The sequence below is a fragment of the Alosa pseudoharengus genome, unplaced genomic scaffold (assembly GCF_046254945.1).
Source record: "Alosa pseudoharengus isolate Yale_2024_CS ecotype anadromous, Long Island Sound unplaced genomic scaffold, YU_APseudo_1.1 YU_APseudo_1.1_scf_22, whole genome shotgun sequence".
In the NCBI taxonomy this organism is placed as follows: domain Eukaryota; kingdom Metazoa; phylum Chordata; class Actinopteri; order Clupeiformes; family Clupeidae; genus Alosa; species Alosa pseudoharengus.
The window spans coordinates 32,305,985-32,329,182 of record NW_027468680.1 but is presented as its reverse complement, the minus strand read 5'-3'; the positions used below and the strand labels follow the sequence as shown (position 1 = coordinate 32,329,182).

At 40.3% G+C, this 23,198-nt stretch overlaps 1 protein-coding gene and 1 long non-coding RNA gene across 4 annotated transcripts in view; both read right to left on the bottom strand.

The window, feature by feature from the left end:
- The window catches only part of LOC143139155 (ryanodine receptor 3), a 205,393-nt gene that overhangs the window by 142,176 nt on the left and 40,019 nt on the right, over positions 1–23,198 (bottom strand). Inside the window, exon 3 of the mRNA XM_076299756.1 lies at positions 10,497–10,598. Within this exon, the coding sequence (XP_076155871.1) occupies positions 10,497–10,598 (102 nt within the window). The remainder of the gene's footprint in view (positions 1–10,496; positions 10,599–23,198) is intronic.
- LOC143139156 (uncharacterized) lies at positions 15,367–19,243 on the bottom strand. Of its 3 annotated transcripts, none has more exons than XR_012990343.1 (7): positions 18,551–19,243; positions 17,826–18,153; positions 17,690–17,743; positions 16,966–17,022; positions 16,559–16,683; positions 16,338–16,446; positions 15,367–15,929 (listed from the first exon to the last, which is right to left on the bottom strand). It is a non-coding gene; the product is annotated as an uncharacterized LOC143139156 (long non-coding RNA). The 3 variants fall into 3 exon arrangements; XR_012990344.1 differs by lacking the exon at positions 15,367–15,929 and having other exon boundaries at positions 15,970–16,446; positions 17,826–17,904; positions 18,045–18,153; XR_012990342.1 differs by lacking the exon at positions 15,367–15,929 and having other exon boundaries at positions 15,970–16,446.

The following is a 23,198-nucleotide window of genomic DNA, read 5'->3' as shown; positions in this document are numbered from 1 at the left end:
CCCAAAAGCAAACAGGATTACTCACCTTCCGTGTGAGCCTCTAGGAAGCATTAAGATAAGAGAGAATGCTATTACTGCATGAGTGAGCGCCTCTGGCTCTTTCAGACGCTCCCAGATAGGGCTCATACTAGCATCCATACTGCAGGGTGAATCTATTTCCCTCTTTTGGAGGTTATTTTTTGGAGGTCTTTCCAACTTTTTAGACGTTTTTTAAATTCTGACCTACACTTTTACATACACATGAACCCCTCTGTTGTCGGTTCAGGATAAAGCACACACACAGCTCAGTTAGTGGTCAGGGATTACGCAGCTGCAATGTTTCTAACCTGTATGAGGTGGCCAGAACTTTCAGCCAGGAGCTTATCACATCCAGGGCATATCGAATGGTATTCACAGTTACAGCTGAGCATTATAGCATACATGCTGCTGGCTATAGGTAGGTGTGAATAGTGTGTGTGTGTGTGTGTGTCAGGGATGGAAATTAGCCACTCGCCCCCGCCAAATGCGGGTAGTTTTGTGCGGTGGCGGGTGAATTTGGTCAATTTACCAGCCACTGTAGCGGGTAAATAAATAGAGCATATGCTACCACAAATAGTCACATCCGGTCTAATTTTTATACTTATTGACGTTTAAAAATAAGAAAGTGTCTGTAGGGATCATGTAACGTTACCAGCCTATAAGGGTAAATCACGCTGATTTGAAGTTCTACAACAACTACCAGTGAGCCGCTGCCCGCAGCATAGCCCACTGGTGCAGTGCTTCACTTTTTGTCATTACCATTAAGAAACTGTCGCTATGCTTTCATGTGCCACTGCTAGCTTATTTCAGGAAGACTGCATAAACAAATCTATGAGATCTGTGGATCTGCGTTAACTTCACAAACTAACGCGAATTGTCTTTTAAAGTGGCCCGTAGCTATTTTAATCCGGCCCGCGACACCTTCACGGAAAACAAGATGACATGCTAGGCCTACTATTAATCTTGTTTTGAAATTGAAGCAAATGTCTACAAGGTCTCCAACTTTGGACTTTTGTAATACACGATAAGGCCAGATACAAAATAAATGTTAACAATATCGCCTAGATAACTGTAAATATTAAAAACCAGAGTTTTTCCAATGCAGTTTCACAAAATGCTAAGCATTAAGTTTCTTAAAGCTGAGCTGTGCATTTATTGTTCAGTGCATGATTTCATAACAGGCCAAATAGAAAAAAAATGCTAAATGTTAAATATAACTTTGATACCTGTAACTATTTAAATCAGATGATGTACAGAAGGCCTATAGTTAGATCAAGTTGGAGATGCTCCAGAACTCACAACAAAGGAGTCTTAAAGGAGCCACACCACTTTTATGACATGACACTATGGCATATGAATGTGGTTCTGTTAGTAGCCTTTAGTTTTGTTGCTACTGTGCTTGGAGGACAGCTGGTAGATTTAGGGCAAAATTCAGCACAATTTAGTCTTATCGCAATATGCCGATAACCGTGATCATTTTGGGTAGCCTAATATAATCATGATATCACATTGTCATGCCATTTTTATAGTGGCTGGTAAAAAAGTTGAGTGGCTGGTAGATTTTGGAATCCAAAATATTTAATTTCCATCCCTGGTGTGTGTGTGTGTGTGTGTGTGTGTGTGTGTGTGTGTGTGTGTGTGTGTGTGTGTCAATGTGGGCGTGCTTGTCTGCTTGTGTGTGCCACCCAACCACCCGATCACATACACTCTCAAGTACTTCTGGCTTCCTCTTGCCCTTCCTGGAACCAGACATATATTAAAGCCACCAGATTACAGAGGAGTGGGACAGTGCACCCTGTCTCACCCCCAGCTGATATGCTGGCATCAGGCGAAGCGTGGTGACCTTTTCTGGACCCCCACATCGGAAGCCAGAGGTGGGTTTCTGACAGTGTTTGGGGGGGGGAATAGAGGAGGTATGTGGGGGGGTGGGGGTGCTGTTGGAGGAGATCATCAGAGGTGGGCATGAAATGGCATGTAAGCTGACAGGGGCGTCAGTTGAAAACATTCAGCCCGTAGAGTCTAAACGGTTTTCATAATGCCATTTTTGCCTGCTCTTGCTGCTTACTTCTGATAAACTAATCCACCGACTCTAGCCTCATTTGCACCACATTAATTGAATATTATGGACAATAATATTTTGACAATTAAAGGATGTAATGACCTGTTGCTATCTGGACATTTCTGTTTGCTATTAAAAAACGAACTATATAGCCTATAGCCTCCTAGCAGAGTGGCGTTTTAAATAGCAAGATGCATAATAGATAGATAGATACTTTATTGATCCCTAGGGGAAATTCAAGGTCTCAGTAGCATACAGACATCACACACACATTCACTAACAGCAGAAAAAAGTAATTAAAAGTATGTAATATAAAAAACACAACTAAGCAATAAGGACAGTAGAAGATAAAGAATATACTAAATATACTAAAATACAAATTATACTAAATAACACTTAATCTAAATCAATTCTAAAAACAGTATCCACATAGTGGGTGATTAATCAATCAAGAGGCGCTTGCAATGACTGAGGCAGGGAGTGAGCCTGTGATTCTCTGTGCATAGTAAGGTAAGGTAAGGTGCTCTGTGTGAGTGAGTGTCATGGTGATGGTGCAAATGAGTAAGTCCAACAGTGCAACAGTGCAAGAATAAAGTCAATATATATCTATATATTATATATAACTATATTAAGAAAAGGTATAAGTGTGGCCACAGTTCGGCTGTGGCATGGGGGAGGGGTTATGCATATGTGCTAATATAGCATGCAAACAGTGAGGCAGAAAGACAGTGGTAAAAAGTGGCTAGTGGACAGACAGTATCCAAACATGGAGGGGCTGAAGAGGCAGACAGACTATACGGAGAAGTCTATCTCTCCTCTTCCCTTAAGTGAAGCATTGAACAGTTCAATGGCCCTGGGGACAAATTACTTCCTCAGTAATTTGTAATTAGTAAAAAGTAATTACTGCAAGGCAGTGAGCGAAGTCTCCAGCTGATCAGGCTCTTCTGCTTTACAATAGTGCTGTGGAGTGGATGACACTCATTGTCCAAGATGTTGATCAGTTTGTTCAGGGTCCTTTTGTCAGATATTGAAGTGATGCACTCCAGTTCAGCTCCCACTACAGAGCCAGCTTTCCTTACCAGCCTGTCAATTCGCCCCGCATCCTTCTTCTTTGTGCTTCCTCCCCAGCATACCACTGCAGAGAAGAGGACGCCGGCAACAACAGACTGGTAGAACATCCTGAGGAGCTTGCTGCACACATTGAAGGACCGCAGCCTCCTCAGGAAGTACGGCCTACTCTGCCCTTTCTTGTACTGTGCGTCAGTGTTGGCTGACCAGTCCAGTTTATTGTCCAGGTGGAGACCCAGATACTTGTAGGTGCTTACCACCTCCACATTGACCCCATCAATGGAGACTGATAGCAGAGTGGGCTAATCCACCACCATCTCCTTGGTCTTTGAAGTGTTAAGTTGAAGATGATTGAGTTTGCACCATTGCACAAAGTCCTCCACCAGGCTCCTGTACTCCTCCTCCTGCCCGTTCCTGTACACCCCACAATTGCAGTATCGTCAGAAAACTTCTGCATGTGGCATGACTCGGTGTTGTAGCAGAAGTCAGATGTGTACAGGGTGAACAGGACTGGAGAGAGCACAGTTCCCTGTGGCGCTCCGGTGCTGCTGATCACAGTGTCAGAGAGACAGTTCTTCAGTCTGACGAACTGTGGTCGCTCGGTCAGGTAATCCGTAATCCAGGTTACCAGGTGAGCGTCCACACCCATCTGCAAGAGCTTTTCTCCCAGTCTGAGGGGTTGGATGGTGTTAAAAGCACTTGAGAAATCAAAGAACATGATTCTCACAGCACTTTTCCCCTTGTCTAGGTGAGAATGTGTCCTGTGTAGAAGATAAGTGATGGCATCGTCCACGCCCACTTTCTCCTGGTATGCAAACTGTAACGGGTCTAGTGCATGGCATACCTGGGGTCTGAGCATACCTAAGACCAGTCGCTCCATTGTCTTCATCACATGTGATGTGAGAGCGACAGGTCTGTAGTCATTAAGCTCACTAGGGTGTGGCTTCTTAGGGACAGGGGTGAGACATGATATCTTTCACAGTGTTGGAACTTGTCCGAGGCGTAAACTCAAATTGAAGATGTGCTTCAGTGGCTCCCCCAGTTCAGCAGCACAGGCCTTGAGTGGCCTTGGACACAGTCTGTCAGGCCCCGCTGCCTTATTGGTGTGAAGTTTCCTTAGTTGAGCTCTTACTTGATCTGCTGTGATTATGGGGGGTGTGAGGGTCCATCTCATCTCAAAGTTTCAATGAATGATCGGAATAATGGTTTCACATAGTCAACTTTGCAAAATACATCCGGTGCTGCACTCAAAACATTCGGGGCTGAAGCCCCGGTAACATCGGCTGGCGACGTCCCTGTAAGCTGACAGAGTAAATGCTGGGAGTGAAATATCACTGCACACACACACACACACACACACACAGTATATACTATCTCTCTCTCTCTCTCTATCACCTCTGTTGGACACTTGGACACACACACACACACACACTCACACACAGCTGCCAGAGGTCATCTGCTTTACACGCACCATTTGAGCCACTCAACCAGTGCTCATTAGACACACACAGGCTCACGCAGCAGACTGTAAAGTACTTGGGCCAAAGAAGCCCATTTTCTCCTGCTACTCCGTAATCATTAAGAAACGCCAGAAATGTGCTTCTTAGTGCGGCTTTGACCCAGACTATACATCTAATTAAGCACTGCAGTATATGTGGAGTTAAGCATGTCTCTGCTAGGCTTCCTGTTAGTACTGTAACTGTGGTAACACTTTACGATAAGGGTACATGAATTATCATGAATTCATGCATGAATTAATACACGATTTATGCATTACTTCATCCCTTAATATCTCATAAATCATCAATTAATTCATTACATGATTACTGCCAAACATGGTCAGCCCTATTCAAATTTAGCCTGGAAAGCTAGCCCGAATGTAGCCCCGCCCACAAAATTTCAGGTTGGGAATTGGGAAGTTCCATTGAGAAGCAACTATGCCGAACTATCACCTGAGCGTGCTTCAGTTGATTTTGTTTGCAACAAAAAGCCTGTCGCTAAAGCTAGACATTTAGATTTTGCTATCGCCTCTGTTGTACAAGATATTGACAGCGCAATAACTTTAATGCTCTGGGGCCGGTTCCCCAAAACGTTATTATCGCTAAGTAGTTCTTAACCTATTCCTTAACCTATCTCTTAACGTTATAGCATGATTCCCGACACGTTCGTACGCTAAGTATATCTTCTGTAAGTCACACGTTAGTAAGGTTGGTCTGGACCATTCGTAAGCTCTTTCTTAGCGTTGTTTGAGCTCAAGACACTAGTCGCCGCCACTGTGCCGCAGTCTTTAGAAATCAGCGCAGCGCAGTAGCCTACAAGTCAAACTATGGTACAGTATGTTGACAATGTTGTGGCTCAACGATGATTTTATGTTAATGACATTTTAAGACTAATAATAAAATATGTTCGCAATGGATACAGGCCTCTTTATGAAGTTCACTTTATTCGGTATCAGAAATAATATGGTGGTAATTAGCCTAGTCTATTTTGTAATGTCATTAAAGCGTTCAAATTGGCAATCACTTTTGATAATTAAAAGCTGGCAAAGAATTTGCCTCTAAATGGCTGAGATCTATAAATGGGTAAGCATGGTGGTGTCCAGTAAGCGACCAACTATGGCAGCGTGTCCAACGTGTCCTGTTATTATCCTATGGGTTGTAGACATCATGATGAGAGAACGAGTTTGAAACTGTAAAGCATGTATTCATATAACCTTAATCATAATCAAGTAATACACTGAAGTTATTCCTAACCATAATACTTTTATAACATTTTAAATAACAAGTTTAACTAATACTATTAACATACTGAAGCTATTCTACCAGAATTCCCCCTACGTGCGCTCTGTATCCCTATGTCTCTGTTTGCTGCCCTGTGTCTCATTTTGTTGCACTGTGTCTCATGCTGCCTTAGCCTAGGCCTTTTGAAGAAACCAAAGTCGGCCTTGAAGCTGCAAGATAACACGTACACAGGGCGAGCTCTACTCATAACAACCAATAGGAGAGTGCAGGGGGGCGAACGATATTTAACCCATGCACAATGTATGACCTGTGATCACTCTATACTGTACACCCCTGAACTTTCCATAAACTTAAGGTGAAAAGTTCGTTCGGGGTAGTGTTGTGTCAGCATTTTGGAGGGGTATAAGTAAGAGAGTTCTACCTTTGTTCGGGAGTGCGATCGTGCGATCCACTCAGGCTTTGCGCTATGTAGTCATTAAAGGAATTTTTGCACGGAACTCTGCCGGACTTTTGCGCCTTCTTTTTGGGACAAGTTTTTGACTTATAATGGTGTATTTTTGTTACGTTGTGGGCAAGATGTTTGGACTTAATTTCTGGCCCGAGTCTGAATATCTGCCACGACAGTCCTTTTATTAAATCAAAGACGGGGCCGGCCGCAGAGCCGTTTAGTCCATGTCGCTCCATAGCTCTTTTTTGGTGCTGTTGCACAAGTTATTCCGAAAGCTGGAAAACCGTGTCACCTTGTGCAACCTAACCTCTTCCAGCAAAACTTCAAGTTCCTCTGACGAGAAGCTTGGTGCCCTTTTTTACGTTGCTTCCCCACCATATTCTGTATCTAACTCTCTCTCTGTTCATTGTAGATAGGTTGTTTTTTATTGAAAACATTAACCAATGGCATTCAATACCGCATTAAACAGAAGTAACTGCAGCTGCTTGCCAATCAATTCTAATTGTAATGTACCTTACCATTAATATAAAAGTGTATTACACATTTTTTTAGAAGTCGTTAAACCCATGTCAAAAAGCGGCACAAGTGGCACAACGGGATAAGGAGGGTGGATGATTAGCGAGGGATAGGCCTACCCAGTTAGTCTACCCGTCACAACATATAGTGTGAACATATAACTGACAATTTGATAATTGAATTAATAGTCTATATTTTACTGATAACTTAAACTATGTTAAAATAAAAGTTACTGGAATAATTTGAGGAATGTTCCATTTGCATAGAACGTGTTGTCTTTCTTAACGCGGTCATGCACCTTCACGTGAAGTGGAAAATCGATTCCTGAGCAATTGATGGCAACTAATTCAGCACCTTCACTTGGGACAGCGCCTTTGTAACGTCGAACGTAAGAGGCAGCGTGTTAAGAAGCTTCCTAAGGGACACTTCGGGGAACACACTTAGGAACATAAACAACTTTGGTAAGATATATCTTTTGAGTCTTCTTAGCGTGCTAAGAGTGAGCGTTATCGGGGAACTGGCCCCTGATTGGTTAGGTCTCCAATTGAGTGCAGAGCCATTCTCCTCCTCTGTGTCGATTGAAACACACCCCATAATCACGCCCCAATGAAACAGTATCAGACTTCAATTCTGACTAGAATTGAATATGACGACATCAGACTAATTCAAATTGTGATGACACACAAACATGATGAACTCATGAGAAACTAACAATTAATTCATGTCATTTCACAATTTACCCAACATCAATGCTTAATAAATCAAAATTCATGATGTGTACCCACTATACCTAATGCTTTAGTTATAATGTGTTGTTCATGCATGAAGTCACAAACGAGAGACTATGAACTCATGTCAATTCCTGATTCATGAGATATTAAGAAATGAGTGAATTCATGATAATTTATGTACCCTTACCGTAAAGTGTTACCGTAACGGCTAATAGTCACACTGTGTCTTGGATTGTTAACAGTACTTTAACAGTACTGACACCTGCCAAACCATCTGTCTGAAGTGCCCTTCACTATGTTCATCCATCTAGTATCAAATCCCATTTTGCAGGGCTCCCTGTTACCACTCAAATAATGTTTTCTACACTAACTCAACAACAGTCTGCTAGAGCCGGTACTTTAGCTTGGCCGGCAGAGTAACTGATTCCAATGTTCAAACAACAGAATGGCCTTGTGGCATTCTGACTGGTTGAAGGTTGTCCATTACACTTTTCATCAAATTCAGCAATCCTGCTGTTTATCTAGCCACCTGTCCTTAGTGGGCACTCAAATTACTCAAATATGTGTGTGGAGTTCTGACTGTATACCAGAAACAAAGTGGTGATCTGACATCTGACTTCAGGAGCTTTGGCACTTTTACTACTCTCCTCCATACACACTGACAAACACACACAAACATACACATGCATACACATACATGTAAACACACACACAAACACACGTCTCAACACACAGGTGCGTGCGTGCACTCACACACACACACACTCACACATTCACACACGCACACATTCACACACATACATCTTTGAAAATAATGTCTGTGTTTGGTTTGTTGCTAGTGTACAGCCCCCCTGCTAAAGGTCCAAAAATCTCCTCACGGCTCCTGCTACTGCAGGAGTGTGGAAAATGGCAGTAGGGACTCTGGCGTTAGTGAAGTGTTCTAATTACCACAGACTGGCCTGCCGCAGCAGCGCATGGCTGACAGCACAATGTTCGTTCGACAAGTGCATTCATCTTCCCCAACTAAAAGCAGCCAGGAGGAGAGCAGAAAGATTGTGGGGATGGATGGGTCATTTTGCTACATTAGCTGTGGTGGGTTTTCAACTTTATGAATTTTTTAGTCTACATCTCTCTGAGTATTCAAAAGAATAGGACTGGATAAAAATGTTGACTGTCGTTTTTTTTACTTACATAAATGTGTGTGTGTGTGTGTGTGTGTGTGTGTGTGTGTGTGTGTGTGTGTGTGTGTGTGTGTGTGTGTGTGTGTGTCTGAGTTGTGTGTGTATGTCCCAGGTACACACACCAACACTTCAACTGCCTTGGAATCTGATTTCAATTTGTATTTGTCACGTTGTTAAGAGCTCCAACACCATCGACTTGTTCCCATTCCTCTTGGAATCTATAATGCCATTAGTTATTTAGCCTCGTCCACACACAGTAGGCAACCGGCATGAGAGACTCAGCAGCATTAGCCCCAGTCCACTTCTCCACAGAGGCTTAGCCAACATCTGATCACGAAAGACTGCATTTGGAGTCAGTGAGACTTGGACTGCAAACATGACGTGGCAGGCCAGAAAATGAGTGACTGAGTGAGGGGGGAGAAAATGGAGTCAGAAAAGAAAGAGTGTTGAAGAAATGTTTTCTTTTTTTAAAAGTGAATGCATTATCGTTTGGATGTAATAGAAGGGAGATTTCATCTATCAGGCATCAAGCATGAGTGCTGCGCTCAGACAGAATGTATGCACTGATGATCATCATCATTCAGGACAAAAAAGGGGCTCATTTCGTTTAGATTTGTTCCCAAAATAAAATCATTAAAAAGAATGGTGACTGCCTACTGGGATTGCGACAGACTTGCTGAGAGTTAGAGAAGGCATGGAAAATTACTTCATCAAAAGTATTTCCTCAATAGCAATGCAGGGAGACAACACTGTTGCTCCCACTAAAAAAATAACTGATTTTTTAATTCAGCTCACTGAACTCGGATGGATGTTTCTTCTGATAGCATATATCCTTATCCCTGTGATAGCTGCCAGGTGTCTCACTCTCCCTCATACAGTAACATACAATGTAGCTGAAGACTGACTCATGCCTCACTGAGAACCGCTGACTGTAGCTGTTTTCAAACCTCCAGACACATCACATGCCAACAGGCACAGGCTTCAAAGAGTTGAATGTTCACACAAGACGTGATGGCATGGTGGAATGTGTTCACACCTACAGGAAATGCAACGGGTGGTTTCAGTAAGGGGAGGTGCCAGGGTTGAACATGGCCGGATAAATGGGGGAACAGGGTTGGCCTACAGCCCCTGGTAACCAATCATTTCATTCCATTATTAAAATAATTTTCCAATAGTTTCACATAGATAGTATGACTATGCCTACTATGCTAGTAGTAGTTTTTATAGTTGGACACATTGTGGAACTTTGGGCAATGTTTTTATACTTGATAAAATCCTCCTCAACCGGTCCACTCCTAATCTCCTATATATGTTATTGCCTGTGTTATTCAGACCTATGCTCACTCAGGTAACACCTGTGCTTAGTGCTAGAGGGCTGTTAGTGTCAGGTGCGGGTGATGTCCAGGGCAAATAACTTAGACATTTGTGTTCACGCATACAACCCGCTAGCCTGGGTGAACCCAGACCAACCAGTTAGCAAATTTGAATTTGCTCTGCAGGTCCATCTGGAAAGGCTTCATTAACTTATGACTTCAATGGGGTGTAACCAGCAGTCAAATGAATCCTACTTAGAAGCAATTTCCTCAATCCTCTGTAAATTGTACAGTATGGGTCTAGGAGTGTCTGTGTGTGTGTGTTTGTTAGTGTGTGTGTGTGTGTGTGTGTGTGTGTGTGTGTGTGTGTGTTATGTAGCGGGACCATGCAAATTAAAGGGATTGCATGGGTGGTACTCACTTCATTGTTCAGTCCTGTTTTGGCCAGCATTTCTTGCAGAGCTCGCACTGATAGAGACTGCTCCAGCACAAAGTTACAGATGCATAGGTCTGGAGGAACAAACTGGAGAAGAAGAGAGCAGGAGAGAGAAAGGAGCAGAGAAGGCGATTAGAGAGAGAGATAGAGAGAGAAAAAACAAAGAAAGAAAGTGATGTTAAGCAACTACATAAAATATTCAAATTCACTCTTGAAATAATAATACAAACAACTAAAGCATAATATATTGTCTTTTGACGGGACCACTGGCCATTCATGGCACTCCATCTCCAAACTGCAACTGTGCATTGAGAAGATACATAATAAGTCTTTGCAATAATGCAGTGGTCTTCTCAGACCAGGTCATACTTGGAGATAAAACACACAGACAGAGGAGCTATTAATGGACATTCTGGCTTCAGAATACACTTATTCCATTAAAAATCCACCTAAGCGTATAAGATTAAAGATGAATGGCCATTTTTTTTTCAACTCAGCAGGAGCACATAAGCTGCTTAAGTAGCAATTGATTGTGCCAAATGATCTTGGTAAATGAACATAAAAGTAAGACAATAGAGTGGGTTTACAAATTATTTTGACATTTAATGAATAAAAAATTATCTGAGATAATGTAAAGTCAAGGGCTAGCACTCCACCAATCAGATTGGTCATTGAGTCCAACTGCCCACTGGCCGATTCGACAAGTCAAATCGTCCAAAATGACTGCCGATGGCTTCCTACTGACGACGGCATGGAACACACCGAACAGACTCGTGTCACCAACCTCCGACAGACGATAATCGTGATAGTGTGTGTCCGTGCCTTAAAGCATTTGTACACACAGTTATAAATAGTTTGTTCATTCATTTGTCCAAAACCATCGCTGCTTAATAACGTTATGAAAACACTCAAAGACCAACGAGTGGTCCAGAGTACTCGTTAAAGGGGTGGTTCAGGATTTTGGAGATAGGACCTCATTTCCAAGTTAGCAAGTGTGATATTCATCAGTGGAGACCGTTTTCAACACATTTCATCCAGTCCTTCTAGTTGCAGAGTTTGCAGGTGCTAGGCTAGCACAAGTCATCAGTATGTGTTAGCCTGCCACTAAAAACAGTCTTACCCACTCCACAGTACACCCTAGGCAAATAAATTATAATGCCAGACTATCAATGTAAATGTCTAAACGGAATGTTTTGTGCCATATGCAAAGGTTTAACAAATTTATCATAACTTTTGAACAAATTGATTCTGTTTTTTTCACTGAGTAGAGGACACTCTAGGTTTTTCTCTATCTACAACAGAAATGAGGGGGGAAATTAGATTAATCTTGACAAACTGATATTTTCGTGTTTTTTGGGGTTGAATTTTGAAGATATTTTTGAAAAAATATGTGTGTTCTTCTCAAACTTATTAGCTATATTGTATATCATTTTAAAAGGCCTATTTCTCCTGATTACAATAATGGGTATATTGTATCTCTGCCATGTAGCATAATCACACAGTAAGCCTTTTTGTGCCATGAGACCATCAAGTATAAAAAAAAGAAATGTTCGGTGCAGTCTGCAAAGGGTTAAGTATGAAACGATACATTGGCAGAATAGTTTCTGATTATCTTTGTCTAAGTGTAGGCTATATTTTATTAGGCCTATAAGGTAAGAGCAGAGAAAGGAACATGGTGCGTCAAATGATTGGGACACTGGGCCCAGCTCCTTATCCACTACGCTACCTCCACCTTGTATAAACATTTCATAACTGTGTGCACAAATGCTTTACTAATGAGAATTAATGTAGGAACAATGCTTTACAAATGAGGAACAAAGTCTTTAGTAATAGTTTACAAATGCTTAATACATGCTTAATAGTGTGTAGTTATTATAAGGTGGTACCCATTTCCTGATTGCATATGTGCTATATTTGCAACTATTGACTATCTTTGCAAAACTCTACACACTAATCACAAATCCTTACACACAAATACATATACAGTACATATACATAGAGTTATACATAGCCTACAGATTCATAGAAACACACACAGACACTCCAGACACACTGTGGTTTGTGCAGACGTATAGACATACAGTACATGTATAAACAAACACACACACATACACAAAAACATACACACACATGTACCCAGAAAAACATTTATGCAGAAACTAGGGCTGCCCAAAAAATATCTATAGTAATTGCAATTTTTCTGACAGATATTGCATTTGTGATTTGCGATATGATTTTTGAAAGTTAATGAATTGATTCAGTTCAATATTCCAAATGTCTCTTTAATAGTGGTCAGGAATTTGGTTGAACATGTGAGCCTATTGCTGTCAGTGCTATATTGTTAATATTGCTATAAATGTGTTATTCAATTGCAAACTGAGTGTAAAGAAGTGAATGTGTTTTCAGTTTTCAGGCAAATGTATAATAAATATATTGTTTTATTCATTGCTTTACTGCCAGTGACTATTCATAACACAATGCCAATGAAAATAAGGCATTGTTAAATATAAGAATATATAACAATTGTTCAGTACTAAAATAATGGCAAAGCATGGTGATTCTACACTGTACAGCTTTATTCCCTGAACAAAAATACCATAATAGAAAGAGAGATTTTAAGAATTAAGAAATAAAACTACAGGTGGCTAACAATACAGTACATGTTCTTCTGGAGGCTGTAAACGGCATTAAACATAATCTGATATGAATTCAACTTAAATGCAATGACATGACACAGACACTTTGAAATTCTATCCATTTCATGCTCCCAGATGGTCCTTTCCTGCTTCATCTCCAGCATACTGACAGCCATAGCAAATTCCTGACCACAGATATAAAAATGGACACACACACACACACACACTCAGAGACGGTGTGGTGACTGATTGCACTCTAAAACCAATTCTGATTATTGCATTCTTTTGCAAGAGCTGCCAACTAAGAGGAAAAATAAAAGCCCAGATGTCTTTGTGTTCGCTACATTTGCCTCTCATACATATCCATAATGTTCAAGAAGCCTCAATGCACTATGACTGCTTATTTATTGGGCCTTTTGAAACTATTACTCTAATGGGGCGATACAGTCATGAAGATACAGTATGCTGTGCTTTGACCAAGAAAAAATATAAATAATATTCAAAAAGGACAGATTTGACAAATGTATCAAGTAAATGTAGTCACCTTAAGGGTGTCACTGTAAATCAATACACAGAGCTGATTGTGTTGACAGCATTCTTGGTTTTGACAGCCCATTCTCATTTGCCATAAATATGAGTTTATGATACACAAGACATATGATGAGGGTAGGTAGCCATTATTGAGACAGAATTGCATTTTTGCCAACAATCTCCTCAATTGAATCATATCCCATAAAGGCAATTTGTCTAAAAGCCCATGGAAACCCCTCGTTCTCAGGTGTAATAAACACCGCACAAAAATCCAGCACTTCCAAACGTTTTTATTGATTTAATGCTGTAAGCAGACGAGCAGAATCAGCAAACTCTTCGTCCGCCTGTAGAACAATGGACATTTTAATTAAGCCTTCTTTAAAGCAGCACTAAACAAGATTTGCTCTCGGGCTCCCCCTACAGTTGAGCAGCGCAATAATAAATGAACTAAATATGAGTATTCTGCTACAAAGTATGAACATAACCAAGAAGCCGTGGCCTACTGGTTAGCGCTTCGGACTTGTAACCTCGGGGTTGCCGCTGTTGTTGCAGGCAGCTCACTGCGCTGGGATTAGTGTGTGCTTCACTTTACTGTGTGTTCACTGTGAGCTGAGTGTGTTTCACTAATTCACGGATTGGGATAAATGCAGAGACCAAATTTCCCTCACGTGATCATGCACCGACAGCAGTCTGTAGAAGTGTTCCTACCCGAACACAGAAAGTTGCTAGGTCGGTAATCGCCTATAGAGGGCGGCTCAGAAATGGCAGAAGTACCGTTTGTCATGTTGTGAGATTATGTGCCATCAAAATTATTATGGAAACGTTATGTTAAGGTAAAAAAAACGAGATACTCTGAAGATTAGAGCCTGATACTGATCAAGGCACTTTTGTCTCAAAGCTTTCATTTCCTCTCAACTCAAATGTAAAGCCTACCGGACTCACCTTGTATTATAGGGCAGAATAAAAAGGGCCCAAATCCAATGTTGACTTTGTTGTTAGCTAACTTTATGAAGAATTGTTAGCAACTTTATGAAGAATTGTCCCACCCCCAAATATTCAGGATTAGTTCATGAAGGACTGCAGTTTGAATGTCTATAATGAGGCTGTGATTGGACCTTAGATCCAAAGCTGAAATTGGCTGATTTTGTCTTGAAAAGCATAGCAGACATCAAACGGACATGACATGACACAAGGTTAAAAATGTGATTCACCAGAGGGCATATTTAAGGTGAAATAACAGGGACAATAAAGACTCTGAACTTTGACTTGTCACCAAAGAGGACAGTATCAGTGAGCAGTGAAGGTATCATGTATGATGATGAAAACAAGTGTTCTATTCAGTACTCTCAAAGGGCCCCTTAAAGAACATTTTCCTATTTTCTGAGAGTGAGGCACAATATTTCATAATATCCTTTAACCTCGCCGCATCATTAGATAAGCAGAACTTTTAACCCCAATGATGGGGTGAATGAATCGGGCTGGACCCTAGCGGAAATTCCAGTAGAAATCCAGTTGAAAATCCAGTTGAGATCCAGTAGGAATCCAGTTGAGATCCAGTAGAAAATCAGTAGGAAACCAGTTGGAAACCATTTTGAAACCAGTAAAAAGTTCAACTGGTTTTATTGGTTTTTATATGGAAATTGGAACACTTCTGCTGGTGGGTAACTGGTCTCTACTGGATTGTATTGGTAAGGTCCAGTTAAAGAAACCTACTGGTTGATGAACTGGTGTTAAATGGTATGAACTGGTTTAAGATTATATTATATTTTTTTACTGGTGGGTAACTGGTCTCTACTGGATTGTATTGGTAAGGTCCAGTTAAAGAAACCTACTGGTTGAATGAATTGGTGTTAAATGGTATGAACTGGTTTAAGATTATATTATATTTTTTAACTGGTGTGAATTGGTCTGTAATGGTTTTAACTGGTGACAACAGGTTTGTACTTTAGAAAAACAAAAATAGATATGACTCAGCTTAAAACTCTAGTTGTTTTACATAGGCCTACAAATGTTTTCAATTATCAACTTCTCCTTTTTTAAAATGTGCAATTCTATTTTCCTACTATTATACCTACTCCCAGAACAATTAACAAAGAACAACATATTTCAAAAGGTATGATTAAGGCGGTTTTTATTTTTTTCTGTTAAGATCTATGATTTTTTTCTGAAATGAATACTCCTATTTTCTTGTGGCGTACAGCCACCTCAGCTTCTCCTACGCCATTGTCCACAAGCCATCGCTTGAATGTGTCTGAAAAACAAAAACAAAAACAACAAAAATATCAAACAATTCATGTTCATGTTTTTGTTTTGTTATATTTTTTAATAGAAATAGAATCGGTTCTCTGTTAAACGTGAATGAATTGAAACCCTTTACTGCCTGATATTTCTCAGGAGTGAGGGGAGGTTTTGCTGTAACTGTTTTGGTAAGCTATGGTTTGAATGTATCTTGCCATCTGAGCAGGGAAGCGATGGCAAGGTACATTCAAACCATAGCTTACCAAACCAAGCATAGCCTTGACATACAGTGATCTGCGACTCCGATTGGGCTGCACAGGATATTGACAAAACATATTGTTAATCAGTTTGATTCAATACACTTCTTTTAAAGAGATTGCATTTGAACTTGCATTTTTTTATTGCATTATTATTCACTCACCCATAGGCTGACCTCCCAACACGCGGGCAGTGTTTGTATGAATTGCCTCTATGGTTGCCCGAAGACCATCCCTCTCTTTTTTTATTTTTGTGTTTCCAAATCTTTGTATCTGTCATTTAACACGTTTGAGAGAAAAACACAAAAAACAAAACAAAACTCAAATAGTTATCCTTTCTTACACAAGCTGAGCGTGTGCGTGTAAGATAAGATCTTGAATTTACCTTTGTTTGAGGTCTTCATTTTCAGAGGATATTTTTTTGTTTTTGGTCTTTAATTGCTGGTAAGCTTTTTTGATGTTTCCAAACATCCTTTGGGGAACAACACCATCATCTGATACATCAGAATCCTAAATGCGAAGTAAAAATAAAGTATGTAATTTATGTCAGCACAAAGGGTCATCAGAATCTGTTTTTCTGTAAAACCATACACATTTTCTTGTAAAAAACTTAACATGCAGTCATCATGTGCAAAGCACTTTACCTTGCACTTTACCATCCAAAAAGTCCTATAAACACAAAAACCTTAGTATATTCAAATGCAGTTTATAATAGTTGGATCCATCTAAAGCAATAGTAAAGATGGGATATATCCCCACAATTGCAAATGGACATGATAAGCATTTCATTACCTCAGCATCAAAGAATGTGGGATTCCGACTGGATGGTCCGACTCCCTCCAAAGCATCCTAAAAACAACCAATAAGATTTTTTGCTGATTGCTTCTTTTTTGTTCTTATCGTTTACTTGTATGTCCAATTTCATTCATGTCAATAAGTGATGCTGTAACTGATGTTCCTTTAAATGACATGGGCCTTAAGTGCTGAGGTCTTACCTCAGGCTCTGAAAGGACAGTCTGTCTTTATCTGGGCGATCCCGGCACAGCATTCTAAGATAAAACCAACGTACATTTAATGATATGTTGTTTCTGTAAAAAAATGTAAATGTAAATCAGGGTTATAGGCCAAGCATACTTGCATATACAAGGAATTTGGTCTCTGCATTTATCCCATCCGTGAATTAGGGAACACACAGAGCACACAGTGAACACACTCAGTGAGGTGAAGCACACTAAAGCACACACTAACCCGGAGCAGTGAGCTGCCTTGCTACAGTGGCGCTCGGGAGGCAGTGAGGTTAGGTGCCATATTCAAGGACACTTCAGCCGTGGATGTGGACATGGGAGAGCAGTGCTCAACCACTTCCCCTGCACACATTTTTCCTACTGGTTGGGGATCGAACTGGCAACCCTTTGGTTTCAAGCCCGAACCCCTAACCAGTAGGCCACAGCTGCCCCTGCCTGTGTTGTGTGTCATGAAGATTTGAAGATATGGGCATTGTGTGAGGAAGTCTTACCTCAAACTCAGAGGGGACCAGAGCCACTTGGTTGGGAGATCCCTCCACACCATGCTATATGACAAAAACCTCAGTAAACTAATATGTATTCATCATCATTCATCAAATATATGGTCAATGACTGCAGAATTCTTACCTGAAACTCGTGAGGTTGTTTCATTTTTTTTGAGAAGTTTCTTTTTTTGGGGGATGGGTGATCTCACAAAGGTTGCGTCCTGTAAATAAATACCTTTGTAAAGGGTTCGTTTTTCGTAAAGACTGCAGTTCTATTTGGTATGTTGTTATGTATCCCGTTTAATACTATTTATCTTAGCCTTGTTTAGCCTTAACTTTACATTAAAGAAAGCAAACTTACCAAATCTGACTTTGTGACAAAGGGGTTTCCTTTTCTTGGCAGCTAATTTTTTTGCTATTATTTTCTGCATGAATTGTCTGTCCCCTTCTCTTTCATGTGTCTTAATTATCTGAGAGGTGATTGAAATACAATGTGCCGTTTTGGGCTTGTTAGTATCAAAGTGGCAAATTGCAACTTAAGACAGTGTTACAGTTTTCCTCAGTTGCTTTGGTGCGTTTCTCAGATCAGGAATGAAAATTCTAACTATTCACAACTATTAGTTCAACCTCCACAACATTTATTCATTTGTGCACATCATAGTAGCAATTTCTCCTTCCTCTGAACAAATTGCAAATGTGAAGCGTACATATTCACTAACTGCTGTGCAAATGTTAATAGTGATGTGAGAAAAGCATCAAAGTGACTGAGAAATAACTGTAAATGCTGTGGGGATGCAAATCTTCTTATTGCTTTTTCACAAATGCTATTAGCAGGCTTAGTGCTGTGTTAGTGAATGGCAGGCTTACTTTTTTGGTGCCATGGAAGGCTGTTTTCTTTTCTTTTCTCATTGGCCAACAAAGGCTCTTGCCTGATCTTGGGCACAGGTGGTCTTTTGAGCTCCATTTGCTTCCTCAGATTGTCCTCATCCTCTGTAATACAAAAAGATAGATAGATAGATACCAGAGGGCAATTTTAGATATGCAGCAACTTATACAGTACATACACACACATACACACATATCTCACACACATACAATAAATGTAATCACCCAGTTATATAAAAGTAAAGAGTGAGGATTACTAGGCCTGATAGTGCCAGTAGGGACTGCACCTATGATACATTGACCCTGATTGGTGCTATGGTGGAGTATGTGCAATGGTGGTAGTGCAAAAGTAAACAGTGCAGGGACATCATCAGTGCAAGCATTGTTTTTGTTATAAGAATGTGGAAAAATAAGAGTATGATTAATTGACACAATTAATGTAATTACTTGACACAAAAAGATATACTAGGAGAACACTAGCACAACAGGAAGTCAGAATGACAGTTAGGCCTACATTGTGCATTATCTTATATATAATAGGCCTATATTATTTTGAACTAGTTAAAATCATTAGGCCTACTACAGCAAAGGCCTACCATGGCCTAGCCTACACTCATATGTCTACAATGGTTACAATGTGTGAGCCTAGTTATTTGTTAGATGATAGGCTACAGTCCACATGTAACGTTAAAGCAACACCAAAGAACTTTCCCTCTGTCGCAGGCATGCTATTTGTTTATCCAGCACCGGCTTTGCAAATAACGATGTCCACAGACAAGGTAGAATATGTTGCACGATTTATAAAAAAAAGTAGCCTACGATGTATTGCGACATCAGATGCAAGTCAAATTTGTAGTTTCTTATGTCTCATTCCATTGAACTACAGATCCGCTACCCGATCTGGGAAACTTATATAGTGCGGTTATAGCCGATAGAGGGCCGCGAAGCAAATGCAGAAGTGCCGTTCACCCTGTTACAAGTTGATGAACGACTAAAACGATTTTGGAAACATTATTTTAAGGTATAAAAAACTCTTTGGTGTTGCTTTAATAAGAGAGGCGACCGCCTGACACAACATTAACGTTAGTGCGGCGACCGTCTGTATCAACAGGACATAAGGTAACCCAAGCAAGCTGTCACCCCTACTGCTCATGATGACTTCATGTAACTGAAGGTAAGCGATCAGGCTAGTGGACGTTTCATAAGCCTACACTCAGCAAATGTGTCATACCTAACCGCTAAGTTAAGTTAGCTAGCTGCTACCTTTGGAACCAGATTTATGCATGAGCCTGTCTGACGGCTATGCTAACGTAACGCTAGCTAACGTTAGCGCTAACGGAGTCTAGTATTTGTTACTACACCGTATCAGAGAGCTAAATTAATAATGACATTATAAAGTCTATGTAAGCCTTTTATACACATGGACTGTAGTGTGTGTTATTCATACTTACCAGACAAGAGCAGTAGCATTTGGGCTTGGTAAACCACATCACCCACCACTTCAAACAAGGGATTTGTTTTGCTGCGTTAACGTTGAAGTCCTTAATGTCCTCGCAGGAAACAATTCTTCTATAGCACTTCTAATTGTCTGCTAAATATCGTAAGTTACTAGGGCAAACATTTTAAAGTTAAAATGTATAGCTTCCACTATTGTACGTTAAGCTGTACTCGCTATGGCTATGCACACAATACGTTATTAACGTTAGTAATTCTAGAGTGCTGTAATTTAAATAGTAGCCTATGTGCGCGTGACCTTATTTTCGCGTGAGAATTTGGTAGTTTCAGGCTCGTGCAGTAGGCTACGTTAATGCAGCCAGTGTTATCTTTTCGTGGCTCATAGGCCTACTTGAATTCATGACTGGACAGATTAGGCCACATTGTCACTAAGCACGTGATCGTTTTCCATTTCTAAAAAGTTTTGTAATTATAAACATATTATAAAGATCCAATATAAGCAGGCCTGTGTTCATTTACTCATATTTGTATTTATAGGCCTATGCATATCCAAGAAATGACCTCAAGGACTTACAAACAGTTTTTGGACCCACAGAGAGTGTCCTGAATTCCCAGGAATTCAAGATGGAGAAAGACCAAGACCAACACCTGTACAGACCAGACCAAGGTAGCCGACAGTCTGTTGATGGCAATTTAGGACTCTATAAGAAGAATAAATTAGCCTACTGCAATCTAATAAAATGTATATCTTTGACAGGAATGTGACAGAATGATCTGATGCTGTTCATTTCAGTCTAATGAAACTCAAGGATTTCTATGTTTTTTCAACAGAGACATGAAGACGATGAAGAAGAAGGTGGATATTGTATAAGGAACAAGAGGTGCAGCCACACAAATAATTCACAAATTCATATTAAGGAACACCTTGCTAGTATTTTCAAAAAATGCATTTCAAATAATACCATTTTAGCATTCTGTCTTAATTTAACATCATGCCCAAGACTGAAAGTCGCAGAGGATTTTGATGGCACAACTGTTTTAGGACAGGGTCGCCCCTATGAATTAAATTATGAGGAGACGGACCTCTTCTAGAGATTTGGCATCAGAGTAACATCAGAAACTGTCTACTTAAGAGCTATTTACCACGGTCAGAGAATAGATACCCTGGAGTATATTACCCTCCACAATTATTGGCACCTCTGCTAAAGTTGACTAAAAACCGGTATAAAAAATAGGGCCCTATCATGACAGTCGAAAGCGCATCGTCACTCGTTAAAAGCTTATTCAAATTTAGTAGGATGTCCAGTCCACATTGGGAGTGTTTTCGTTATCAAACGTCGAGCGCATGGCGCAACAAGGTGTTCCCTGGTTTCTTAATCATGTGTGGGTGTGTTTGGGGCGTAACATCATTGAAACCAATGAGAATGACATCTGACATTCCCTTTAACGGCGCAAAGCGCAATGTCAAAGAATGCATCAGTATTTTGACATTCAACAGCGCATTTGAAGGAGGCTGCTTGGTATGGAATAGTAATTCCACTAAACCATGCTCTACTAAAACCTAGCATAGCCTTAACGCATTTGCACTCGTCTATTATTTGAACTCATTGGCAAAGTGAAACTAACTCCACCATGGTGTCAGTCAACGACAAGACAGTTATATGCAGTTACTTTCACTATTGACTGACAATGGGTTACCATCGAAAACATAGGCTGGAAAAAGCAAAACTTACTGTACCCTAATATTGCTCAAATGACTGAATAAAAAAACACTTATCCTGCAGAGGAGTTGCTTATATATCTCGTGACCGTGCGTCTTCAGCTGTGCTCCATACGTGTCTCTCGCCTCTCCCCCTAATCACTTTAAACCGTCATTACCAATTTGCAAACGATGGTGAATAACTACTCATCATGAGATGTACAATACATCTTTATTCTAATTATATTTCCCATTGTAATCGTGCAATTTGTAATGTTCTGCATTGACGTGCGCTGGTGTGCGTTCATGGATGATATAGGATGGTGCACCCGCCAATATGACTATTGACAATGCGCTCTTAAAATAACATATAAACAACTCGCCATAGACTTCTGACCAGGTGTACAATAGCGATTTTTAGACAATGCGCTAGGCCATTCCCTCGGTTGTTAATTGCCACACCCCTGGGCGCATTGTTTAAAAAATCAACGTGCAAAATAAGGAATTAAACTTTGCGCCGGCTGGAAAACGAGTTTTACGCCATGCACCAGGGTGCAAAATACAGCCCATAATCTGTTGGTGATTTATCTCACATTGAAAAAAAAAGTTATTTTGAGAAAAAGGAAAATCTCATAAAGAAATAAATATTTTTTAACAAAAACATGTCGCTCATAATTATTGGCACCCCTGCTTGTAATACCTTCTTAAGCCTCCCTTTGCCAATAAAACAGCTTGTAATATTCACCTATGACACCCCATAAAGTTGGAGAATACAAAGCAAGGGATTTAAGATCGTTCGTCTTTACAAAATCTCCCCAGATCGTCCAGATTCCTAGGTCCACACTTATGCATTCTCCTCTTTGACTCACCCCACTGTTTTTCTGAGTTTAGATCAGGGGACTGAGATGGCAATGTCCGAAGCTTGATTTTGTGTTCAGCAAACCATATTTGTTTTGATCTGGATGTTTGCTTTGGTTCATTGACCTGATGAATGATCCAATCATGACCAACTTTTAGTGTCTTGGCAGAGATTGACAGATTTCCTTTTATTTGAAAATGTTTAGTTTTTTCTTGGTGTTCATGATACCATGCACCTTAATTAGGTTCCCACGGCCTTTGGGAATAAAAACAGCCCCACAATAGCACAGCCCCTCCACCATAATTCTCATTAGGCATATTCCTTTCAGTATAGTCATTCTTCTATGTATGCCAAACACACCTAAAGTGTTTCTAGCCAAAGAGCACAATTTTCATTTCATCTGACAATAGACCACACTTCCAGACAGAGTCACTGTACCATTCAGTAACTCCTGCCATTTATATTTGGTAATTAAATGACTGGACAGGCTTTTACTTGGCATGCCCTCTAAATAAGCTATTAGCAATGAGGTAACTTTTGAAGATTTTTGGGGGGACTTTTTTTGACCCCCAAGATGGCACCCTTGTCTGTAACTCTCCAACAGTGGTTCTTATGGA